We start from the raw sequence: 12,386 nt of genomic DNA on the forward strand, positions 1-12,386 counted from the left end.
TAGCTGTTGTGTCTCTTTGATTATCTAACCCTAGCAGTGTGCTGAGTCAAATCAGTGTCCTCAGCAGTACGGAGACATCTTTGGGATGGATGGGTGGCATTAATTGCCCCGTTCACTGAACCCAATCCCTGACTGGGTTCCTTCCACATGACTGACTGACTAGCCCCATTACTATCCTGACCTCTGACCTCACTCACAGGGACTAACAGACATGTTCTCAGCCTCTCCACCACCACCTCCACTTCCATCCACCAACCCTCATACCAGCTAGCCCCTTGTTGTTGACTGACTCCATGTTGTCCATCCACAAGCTGAGTCACAGTCTGTATCCCTGTCTCTGCCCCTGCGCCTCTATCTCCTGGCCCCACACCCTGGATATCTGTGACCCCAGGACCAGAAGAAGAACTACAGAGCAGTGCAGTCCTGTGAGGAGGGGACTGGGGGGGGCTATCTTGAGCCACTAGTTGCTATGGCTCAGAATGGAGGCAACATGCACAACGTACTGGGGCCTGCCTGCATCTTTCTACGCAAGGGCTTCGCTGAGAGCCGGCAGGCTGTACGTAAGTCCAGACACAAACAGACACATGCCCATAATGCATGCAGAGACACATTTACAGTTTGTAGCTACATGTAAGAAAATAAATATTTTCATACAAACTTACACACAATCATACAGACATTTTGTCTTTGTCTGCTTCTTTTTCACCCACGTTGACCAATACACTCCTTATGGACTCAAAGAAGAAGGTAATGGACTCAAAATATCCACAGTAACCTACATATAGAATGCTTGTCAGTTGGTGTGAAAATGAGCGCGTGCGTCTGTGTGTGAGTGATGGCACTCACTGCCATTTGTGCCACTCTGATAGAATGTAAGTCGTTGTGTTCCATGTAGTATTGCCTTGACGGAATGTTAGACTGATTACTAAAGTCTGTGGAGCAGCAACAGGGTCATCTGTCTTCGTCTGTATCAGTCTCACTGTGATCAGTAGACTCAGTAGCAAGGCATTGTCATTAAGGGAAGATGTGCACTGACCTCTCCTTGGTAGACTGGCACCGTTCATAGCCTGTCATGATGATGTGTTCTGTTCTGTGATGCTATTAGGGGATGCAGGGGTGGGGTCGAGCTAATTCAAAGGCTAGACGTTAATCTTAAGAGAGAACAAATGGAACTCCTTCATCCTATGTTCCCCCAGGACTCACCACCAACCCTCAAAGTTGGCATGCACCTCTCAGCTAAGTAGATGGGCTACTCAAGCATCAAACAAATGCTCTAAACTAAGTTGCATTTGGGTTCATCATTACATGATTTAACACAAAAAAAACTGTGATTGCACATGTAACAAAAGTACTCTACGATGTATAACGAACGATTGTTAAGTTGATGATATCTCACACAAGAGTTTTGTACTGTCATGAGCCATCAATTGTGGAATGCCACTTGCTGGATCCTAACCCTGACTTGTGATTCTTTACAGGATAGAGAGCTGAGGCCGGAGGAGATGGATGGTAAGTTTCATTATACAGGAGCAAACAGTATGAATTACAATGATCTTTCATATTGCATATTGGTCTGTAGCATTCCCAGGGGAGAACAACTGCCCCCTCTCATTGAAGCCACCAAAGTCCAAGGCTGACCACGGTACTGTAGGCAAGGTTAGATCCCTCATTATAGTGAATGGAAAAATGGCAATCTTCGTGGTCAAGCTTTGTGTAATACACCAGATGTAGGTCCTTGAATCAAATATTTTAAAATCGCACACAGAAGTGATAAGGATAATTTAGTTGCTAATGGCAGCCTGCAGTAACCCAGTCGGCCTTCAACTGCGTTACTCAATGAGAGGGAGCAGCACTGAGAACCTGCAACGTCACTTCCTAGTGTAGCTCAAACTTCTCATTTTGTGTCTCCATGAGACGCTATCTTAACCGACTTCATTTGGCTTCAATGCGCTATTGAGTCTTCACATAGGAATGAATGGTGTCATGTGATCAATGGCTTTGTACATTCATATATACAGTCATTGAGCAGTCCTTACTGGTTTAGATCCATACAAACAAAGGATCTGCCTGACCTTGGTAAAATCTCATTCTCGTGTTGAGTACATTTGGAATATTTTCAGCCTGCGGACTGTTTCAAGCTTACCTCTCACTCTCCCTGTCATGTGTATTATAACACCACACTCATTGTAGTGTAGTAAAACAATAAGCCAACTGATGGTTTTTATAATGTGATTAAAAAGCACAATTGATATTTCTCCATCTATGCTTTCCTTTCTCAGAGTTGCGCGAGGCTTTTAAAGAGTTTGACAAAGACAAAGATGGCTTCATTGGCTGTAAAGACCTAGGCAACTGCATGAGAACCATGGGCTACATGCCTACTGAGATGGAGCTGATAGAACTGAGCCAGCAGATCAACATGAACTGTGAGTAACTGTGTGTCTATAAAAGAGAGCAATATGGGAGGTCCTGCGTTCCTTTTTTCTATGCTCTTGCATTTTCCTCTATCCTTTTCTCTTTTGTTACACTATCATGTTATGTCCTTTCTTCCTTCTTTCTCTCTATCTCTAATTCATGCTCTATGTACCCCTGTCCCCCCCGTCCCCTTCCACTAACACACACTAAAAGACACTTGCACACACCATTACACACAGAGGCTCTGAACATTCAAGGTCCAATACCTCTGATGTTGATCCCTTTAACAATTAACCTTGAAAAGAAGATAACATTTGCTTCTATAAATACTATCTGGGCTTGGAGAAAATTGATGACTGAATATGATGTAGACATGATAGTAGCTTAAATTTTGCCAGTCTTTTCTCTTTCTCTCTCCTCTTTCAAAGCTGCATATTTCTGACATTGTACAAAAGTCCCTGTAGATGTATTCTTGTGACATGTTTTGTGAATTTATATCTGACATCCTTCAATCTACGTTTACTCTTCATCACACAGTGGGAGGACATGTGGACTTTGAGGACTTTGTGGAGTTGATGGGGCCCAAACTCCTGGCAGAAACAGCCGATATGATCGGGGTCAAGGAGCTAAGGGATGCTTTCAAAGAGGTGAGGATAAGAGATTGAGAGAGAGAAGGGTGGTATGGAATGGAAAAATAGAGAGATAGGAATAGAGTGAGATTTTTTTTTATTTTATTTTTTTTTTTTTTTATATAATATAAAAAATTATATAATAGAGAATGAAAGAACAAAATCCAAAGGGGATGAAAGAAAGCTAGAAAGATTTAAGCTAATATAAATTTGATTAAGTGAGGAGAAGCATTCATGTGTATGGGGAACTCATTAGTAATATAGGAAAGACGACTGTATTGGGGAAAGAGCAGAATACAATACTGCATGATTAACTAGTTAATTATTCATTATTCTATTCTCTCCTTCTCTCTCAGTTTGACACAAATGGTGATGGCCAGATCAGCACATCTGAACTCAGAGAAGCAATGAAGAAACTTTTAGGTCAACAGGTAAGAAAAGTGGTCCTTCTGTTTGAGTTTTTCCGTCTTTCACTCAACCTGTCCACGCATCTGTCTGATCATGTCTCACTGTAGCCTACATTTGAGTAGTGCTTTTTCTCGGTTCTTTCCCTATTCTACTAGGTTGGTCATAGAGACCTTGAGGACATCCTACGGGACATTGACCTGAATGGAGACGGCCATGTCGACTTTGAAGGTGAGCTACAGTATCTCAGTGGGTTCTAAGACACCTCTCTGTAGGATGTTATTTGACAGGTATTACAGTGCATTCGGAAAGTATTCAGACCCCTTGACTTTTTCCAAATATTTTTTACGTTACAGCCTTTGTTACATTACAGCCTAAAATGGATTAAATAGTTTTTTCCCCCTCATCAATCTACAAACAATACCCCATAATGACAAAGCAAAAACAGGTTTTTATACATTTTTGCAAATGTATAAAAAATACAAAGCTGTCGTGTCTTTGGCTATGCTGGATTAAGTGATATGACATGCTATTCTTTAAAATCATTTGTCTGTAATTACCTGATTAAGTGGCGGCAGGGTAGCCTAGTGGTTAGAGCGTTGGACTAGTAACCGCAAGGTTGCAAGTTCAAACCCCCGAGCTGACAAGGTACAAATCTGTCGTTCTGCTCCTGAACACCCACTGTTCCTAGGCCGTCATTAAAAATAAGAATTTGTTCTTAACTGACTTGCCTAGTTAAATAAAGCTAAAATAAATAATCAGGTGAATGTAATTAACTAGAAATAATGTTTATAGAGCTGTTATCTTCTGAATAAAGACCTAGTAATCTTTTGCGTCAATATTTAATCGTCACTTTATTCAGTCTCATCTGAAAGTTGTAAATTATTGGTTATCTTCACGAACCGTGAACCAAGTTGAATCAGCAATACAAAATTTGGTTTAATTATTTATTTACTAAATACCTAAATAATCACATATAATGGATCATACAATGATTACAAATGATGTCATAAAGAAAACGTCCCTGTTGGACGGAACAGATACGACAGCTGGTTACACAAAGAGAGGGGGTTGGGTTTGAGTGAAAGAGCGGGAAGACTGAATAACAAAGGCAGAAGGTATGCTAGTGGTGAGCTGGAGCGTGGTAGAATGGATACTCTGTCCATCCTCTCCTAGCCCACTTTTAGCGACTGCTGCTAATTCAACGGCTAGGAGGTATCACTTCTGGAGTGAATAAGAGTTCAAAGTTCATACCAAGGTGCCATACTTTTAAGCTCATGCTATATTCTGGCTGGTATAGTCGAAATTCATCCTTCCGGGGTGTAGGTAGGTCATCACCTTCACAATGAAATTCGATGCTAATTTTGTTAGGTTCTCTAAGATTGGCTTAGTTCTGTAGGTGGTCTTTGTCCTTTCAACATGGGGAACTCAAGTCCACACATCTTTGGAACAGCTTATTATCTGAGCCCTTTTAACGTAGGACTGTCGCCCTAACGTTCTCGGAACAGAAAGTTACATTTTCGTCAAGGGCTTTATATAGGAGGGGAGAGAAGGGCGTGTTTCATAGTTTATAACCAATGTCTGTTCACATGGGCAGGGCCACTGAGTTGAGCATTTACCCTATGACAAACCGTTCTCTCATTAAGAAGCTAAATTACATTTAATCTTTTCACAAATAGTTTCATATTTAAACATTTAAATTGCACAACAATTCCATGTGAATCTGATAACAAAAATTTGTAGACTTTCAAAGATACAGTTTATGTCGTCCTATCATCAGTAATAATGTCTCAGACGCCAACTGATCTGGCATCATATTCATTTAGTACCAACACATATTTATAGCTGGTTGGATTACCAAAATATGGTTCCTTTCCCCCCACCTTTTGATGTTCCCAGACTCTATTTGTAACAAAGGCTTTTCAAGGGTCCTTTGTTTAGTCAAGAGAGAGGAAAGGGAGAAAGGTATTTATGATGGTGTCATAAACCTCATCCACAGGCCATCGTCATGACAGCTCTGTCAGGTGTCGTTGCACAGCTATTTTCAGGTTTCCAGAGATGTTCAATCGGGTTCAAGTCCGGGCTCTGACTGGGCCACTCAAGGACTTTCAGAGACTTGTCTTGAAGCCACTCCTTCGTTGTCTTGGCTGTGTGCTTCGTGTTGTTGTCCTGTTGGAAGGTGAACCTTCACACCACTCTGAGGTCCTGAGCACTCTGGAGCAGGTTTTCCTCAAGGATCTCTCTGTACTTTGCTCCGTTCATCTTTCCCTCAATCTTGTCTAGTCTTACAGTCCCTGCTGCTGAATAATATCACCACAGCATGATGCTGCCACCACCAGGCCTCAGCGTAGGGATGGTGCCAGGTTTCAGCGTAGGGATGGTGCCAGGGTTCCTCCAGACGTGATGCTTGGCATTCAGGCCAAAGAGTTCAATCTTGGTTTCATCAGACCAGATAATCTTGTTTCTCATGGTCTGACATTCTTTAGGTACCTTTTGGCAAACTCCAAGCGGGCTGTCATGTGCCTTTTACTGCAGAGTGGCTTCCGTCTGGCCACTCTACCATAAAATCCTGATTGGTGGAGTGCTGCAGAGATGGTTGTCCCATCTCCACAGAGGAAATCATCTGGAGCTCTGTCAGAGTGACCATCGGGTTCTTGGTCACCTCCCTAACCAAGACCCTTTTCCCCCAATTGCTCAGTTTGTCCGGGTGACCAGCTCTAAGAAGAGTCTTGGTGGTTCCAAACTTCTTCCATTTAAGAATGATGGAGGCCACTGTGTTCTTGGGGACCTTCAATGTTTTGGTACCCTTCCCCAGATCTGTGCTTCGACACAATCCTTTCTCGGAGCTCTACAGACAATTCCTTCGACCTCATGGCTTAGTTTTTTCTATTTTTTCTCTGACATGCACTGTCAACTGTGGGACCTTATATAGACAGGTGTGTGCCTTTCCAAATCATGTCCAATTAATGGAATTTACCACAGGCGGACTCCAATCAAGTTGTAGAAACATCTCAAGGATGATCAATGGAAACAGTATGCAGCTGAGCTCTATTTCGAGTCTCATAGTAAAGGGTTTGAATAATTTTGCAAATAAGGTATTTATGTTTTTCTTTTTTATATACTTTTAAAAGCATTTCTAAAAATCTATGTTTTGCATTGTCATTATGCGGTATTATGTGTAGATTGATGAGGGAAAAATGTAATTTAACAAATTTTGGAATAAGGCTGTAATGTAACAAAATGTGGAAAAAGTCAAGGGGTCTGAATACTTTCCGAATTCACTTTATGTTCATTATTATTTCGTTGTATGATATTGCAGCGCTTGACAAATCCCTGTCATGGTCCACTGTTCATATCAGGGGAGAACGACAGCCCCCTCTCATTGAAGCCATAGAAGTTCAATGGCCACTGCGGTATTGCAGTTAGCAGAAAACAGGATGCCACACTATACTGTAGTATGTGGAAAAAATGGCAATCTTCTTGGTCAAACTTTGTGTAAATAACAAAAAAAATTGAAGACGATCATGATACCAATAATTGCTTCTAATACACCAGATGTAGGTCCTTGAACCAATTATTTGAAAATTGCACACAGAAGGAGTTATAAGAATAATTGAGTTGCTAATGGCAGCCTGCAGTACCCGGTCAGCCTTCAAATTGAGTTCCTCAATGAGAATCAGCAGCACTGATCAAGCCTACAACGTCACTACCTAGAATAGCTCAAACTGCACATGTTATGTCTTCATGATATGCCATCTAAACCTTCATTTGGCTTCAATGCGCTATTGAGTGTTCAAATAGGAATTAATGGTGTCACATGATTGATGGTTTTGTCCATTCATATATCCAGTCCAGAGGAGGCTGTTGGAGGAACGATAGGACAGGCTCATTGTAATGGCTAGAATGGATAAAAGGGAATGGTAGGAAACACATCAAACAAATATTTTTGCCAGTGCTGGCGTTGCAGACGGATATATCGGGCTGCTAATATATATATATATATATATTTATTTTTTTTCTCAAATTTTTCAGGGGGTGCTGCAGCACCGTCTTATGGCTATGCCAATAATTCCATCACAATAATCCCGTCACACACACACATACCCAAGCACATGCATATACACACCCTCTCAGTGCCAATCCCCACAGATACAGTTTGAGGCAGGCTGATACTCTAGCATCATGCTAAGAGCGAGGTGGGAGGATGAAGGGAGTCAGGCTGTCTGTCAGATTATCTTCACACCAAAGGATTATGTCACCTCACAGATTACCAGGAGAACAAGGGAAGCATACTGCCAGTGGGACAAAAATAGCAATGTGCTGGTATTCTTACTAGAGTCATCCATGCTCTGCGTTCTCCAAACGTTAGTTTCGCCCACACGTTTTACGCTCTAAATACATTCATATTTATAATCCACAGTGCTCATTTAGAAATAGAATCGTTGCTATGAAAATGTATTTATTTTTATTGGCTGATAGCAGCACATACAGTGCTTAAAAGCACTGTGACCTTCAGTACCATACATTCCCTACACGTTAGGACATAATTACAAATCATTTGTAGACTGCAAATTGACCGCAAGAAGCCCAAACAGATACAGTGCCTTGCGAAAGTATTCGGCCCCCTTGAACTTTGCGACCTTTTGCCACATTTCAGGCTTCAAACATAAAGATATAAAACTGTATTGTTTTGTGAAGAATCAACAACAAGTGGGACACAATCATGAAGTGGAACGACATTTATTGGATATTTCAAACTTTTTTAACAAATCAAAAACTGAAAAATTGGGCGTGCAAAATTATTCAGCCCCTTTACTTTCAGTGCAGAAAACTCTCTCCAGAAGTTCAGTGAGGATCTCTGAATGATCCAATGTTGACCTAAATGACTAATGATGATAAATACAATCCACCTGTGTGTAATCAAGTCTCCGTATAAATGCACCTGCACTGTGATAGTCTCAGAGGTCCGTTAAAAGCGCAGATGAAGAACAAGGAACACACCAGTTAGGTCCGAGATACTGTTGTGAAGACGTTTAAAGCCAGATTTGGATACAAAAAGATTTCCCAAGCTTTAAACATCCCAAAGAGCACTGTGCAAGTGATAATATTGAAATGGAAGGAGTATCAGACCACTGCAAATCTACCAAGACCTGGCCGTCCCTCTTAACTTTCAGCTCATACAAGGAGAAGACTGATCAGAGATGCAGCCAAGAGGCCCATGATCACTCTGGATGAACTGCAGAGATCTACAGCTGAGGTGGGAGACTCTGTCCATAGGACAACAATCAGTCGTATATTGCACAAATCTGGCCTTTATGGAATAGTGGCAAGAAGAAAGCCATTTCTTAAAGATATCCATAAAAAGTGTTGTTTAAAGTTTGCCACAAGCCACCTGGGAGACACACCAAACATGTGGAAGAAGGTGCTCTGGTCAGATGAAACCAAAATTGAACTTTTTGGCAACAATGCAAAACGTTATGTTTGGCGTAAAAGCAACACAGCTGAACACACCATCCCCACTGTCAAACATGGTGGTGGCAGCATCATGGTTTGGGCCTGCTTTTCTTCAGCAGGGACAGGGAAGATGGTTAAAATTGATGGGAAGATGGATGGAGCCAAATACAGTACCATTCTGGATGAAAACCTGATGGAGACTGCAAAAGACCTGAGACTGGGGCGGAGATTTGTCTTCCAACAAGACAATGATCCAAAACATAAAGCAAAATCTACAATGGAATGGTTCAAAAATAAACATATCCAGGTGTTAGAATGGCCAAGTCAAAGTCCAGACCTGAATCCAATCGAGAATCTGGGGGGGCAAATAAAATCACCTGTGGGCCAAATTCACCAGTTGGGGATCAGCCCCTAAACTTTATGTGAATCATGTTCACACTCTTTCCCTGTTGTTGTATTAATGTCTCTCAGTTGTATTAATCTCTTTTACGAATCTCCCTCAGAGTTTGTGCGCATGATGTCTCGCTGAGTGTAGGTCATGATACCGACTGGTTCCTTTCCTGGTAAGAGAGGATGAGAAGGAGAAGAAGAAGTGAAGGAGAGGCAGAGATGGCAGCGCCCTTACCGACAGACCTCTTACCTCAGACTTCTGAACTACAGAAGGAGAAAACGACATATCAACCCCGCTCTGCTACTGCCACATCTGAAGACATGCACAGAAGCTGAAGGAACAACATCAGTGATCATGATGATGCTGTTACTGCTGTCTCTAAGAGCAAAACAGAACAACAGCCAGCCTCCCACAGTTTTACATTGTACATTTCAGATATTAGAGAAAACATATCTAGGTGTTTACAGGGTCTAAAGAGCAATGTGATGTTTGAGCTACTTACACTCATAGCAATGGTTGGTTAATGCTGTAGCAAAGTAAAGGAGACACATTTACATTTTCAACACTTTCTTACTTATGCCAACGTCTCCTATAACTAGTCTAAAGCAGCATATTCCCCTCTGGGGCTTTGGACTCCTAAAATAAACTTTTTAGTGGCAATATTATTATATCAGTGTACCAACTCTCAAAATATGTATTGTTTGTGTTGTGTGTGCGTTCATGTGTGTTTGTGCACCTCAATTATCCTTTACTGTAAGATTTCATATGTCTTAAGCTACTGTACAGTTAGTGTCAAACCCATGGCATATGCTGGCTCTATCTTGAATTACATGCCATGTATTACCACGGATGCACTTTTTTAGATTTTATCATTATCAACACATATCGAGTTACATTATACGATTTTTGAACATAGATGGGTACCTGCTTTGATAAATGGAAGATCTGTTTCTTGAGAACCGAATACTCTGGGAAATGCGGTAGCAATCATAATTAATTGGTTTCTTCGGGCCAACCCAATACACAGTTTTGCACATTGTTTTGCATGAATACTAAGAATGCATGCTCCACTTATGATTTAACCAGACACACTGTCACTCCCCATGCAAATAAACAATGTGCACCACAAGCAAACATACACACAGTATATTATTGTGGTGATCAACATAACACTGAAACCTGTGTGTGTGTGTGTGTGTGTGTGTGTGTGTGTGTGTGTGTGTGTGTGTGTGTGTGTGTGTGTGTGTGTGTGTGTGTGTGTGTGTGTGTGTGTGTGTGTGTGTGTGTGTGTGTGTGTGTGTGTGTGTGTGTGTGTGTGTGTGTGTGTGCGTATTTATGTACTGATGAGAGTGTGTATGTATGAGTGCTTGTGTATTTTTTTGTGCGAGTCTCCCTTAGGCAGTCTTATTTGTGACTTTGCATGTGTCTTACTTGTGTGATTCTATGCATGCCAAATAGTAAAACAATTTGTAGCATAGTAGATGAGAATAAAGATTTTTGTTGCAAAAACACTGTGTGTGTGTATGTCTTTGTGTGTGTGCGTGTGTGTGTGTGTGTGAGACCTCTATCTGCATTCAGAGCAGAAAACAGTCAGACAGAACCTGAACTAGCTGGATATACACCCATTAGCCTATAGGTTGCAAAAACCTGTGAGATCAGAAATAATATCCTTGATTATAAAATATTTTGAGAATATGAATATGCATAGACCGACTCGAATTTCAACAGGGACAACTCCAATAAAGTGTTTTTTCTCAACGTTGCTGGGATGTCACGTGCATCACACTTATGCACTCGTAATAACCTAAGCATTACTAAACTTATATTAGATCAAATAAGCCTCACATATCAAAATAGCAATTCCTTTTATCTTAACTAACTAACTCATTGCCCCCCCCCCCATAAAAAACTCCCTCACTTGCTTAATAATTTATGATCTGCTTAACTTGGGCAGATTTAGGGCGAAAAAAACTCTCTCACGTCACCTCTTCTTTGCTACTAGCTAGAAAGGTAAATTTATTTTTTTGTTGGTGGAGAAAACAGTTTGCAGATTTTAAGCAAATTTCAGCCATTCTACACAGTTTGGCATGGAGCTGAGAGACAATTTTACAGTTTTAATTCTTGCAATTCTATTCATTTTTCCATAGCTAATGCTATGTTCCTCTGGTCAAACATTAGAACAAAACCAATGGGCATGTGCCCTGAATGCCCGGTTTTTGATTCTCCCAGACTGTCTAACTTTTATTTGATTGTTAGTTGTCAAATATGGTATTATTAAAAAATATGTATAGTTCCATTTCTTTTCTGCATGCTTTCTATCTGGTTTTGGTTGTTTAAATTGACACTGAAACTGCTTTTTCATCCTGAAAACGAACACTAAGAGACCTGCCTAATCATTTTCAATACAGAAAAAAACTGTAATTTGCCCCATATTAAAGGAATAGTTCGAGATTTTATCAATAAAAGCATATATCTACTTCCCCAGAGTCGGGGAAGTAAAGTTCCTGTAGACTTCCAGTCATAGATATCATCCTAACCAACTTGCCCTCTAAATACACCTCTGCTGTTTTCAACCAAGATCTCAGCGATCACTGCCTCATTGCCTGCATCCGTAATGGGTTAGCGGTCAAACAACCTCCACACATCACTGTCAAACGCTCCCTGAAACACTTCAGCGAGCAGGCCTTTCTAATCGACCTGGCCGGGGTATCCTGGAAGGATATTGATCTCATCCCGTCAGTAGAGGATGCCTGTTTTTATTTATTTAAATGCCTTCCTCACCATCTTAAATAAGCATGTGTAACGATATTCGTCTTCCTCTGTCAAGGAGTATGAAGGATCGGACCAATATGCAGCGTGGTACGTGTCCATGTTGATAATTTATTAACATTGAACACCAAAAACAAAATAACAAGGAGCACGAACGAAAACGAAACAGTTCTGTCTGGTAAAGACACAGAGACAGAAACAATCACCCACAACTAAAAGAACTAAGGTCAGAACGTGACAGCATGCCCCATTCAAGAAATGTAGAACCAGGAACAGATATAGCCCTTGGTTCTCTCCAGACCTGACTGCCCTTAACCAACACAAAA

General features: G+C 41.0%; 1 protein-coding gene across 2 annotated transcripts in view; it reads left to right on the forward strand.

Annotated features, from left to right (window-relative positions):
* The window catches only part of LOC110537207 (uncharacterized), a 36,440-nt gene extending 25,640 nt beyond the window's left edge, over positions 1 to 10,800 (forward strand). The window contains exons 2-8 of one of the 2 annotated variants that reach the window (XM_090192028.1): positions 392 to 556; positions 1,479 to 1,509; positions 2,280 to 2,423; positions 2,950 to 3,059; positions 3,398 to 3,472; positions 3,605 to 3,677; positions 9,404 to 10,795. In XM_090192028.1, the coding sequence (XP_090048154.1) occupies positions 392 to 556; positions 1,479 to 1,509; positions 2,280 to 2,423; positions 2,950 to 3,059; positions 3,398 to 3,472; positions 3,605 to 3,677; positions 9,404 to 9,429 (624 nt within the window). In that variant the 3' untranslated portion in view covers positions 9,430 to 10,795. Of the gene's footprint in view, positions 1 to 391; positions 557 to 1,478; positions 1,510 to 2,279; positions 2,424 to 2,949; positions 3,060 to 3,397; positions 3,473 to 3,604; positions 3,678 to 9,403 lie in introns of both variants that reach the window. The other variant, XM_021623069.3, reaches the window with a different exon arrangement.
* Positions 10,801 to 12,386: the final 1,586 nt, after the last annotated feature.

The sequence above is a fragment of the Oncorhynchus mykiss genome, chromosome 12 (genome assembly GCF_057628025.1).
Source record: "Oncorhynchus mykiss isolate SJ-2025 chromosome 12, ASM5762802v1, whole genome shotgun sequence".
Lineage (NCBI taxonomy): Eukaryota > Metazoa > Chordata > Actinopteri > Salmoniformes > Salmonidae > Oncorhynchus > Oncorhynchus mykiss.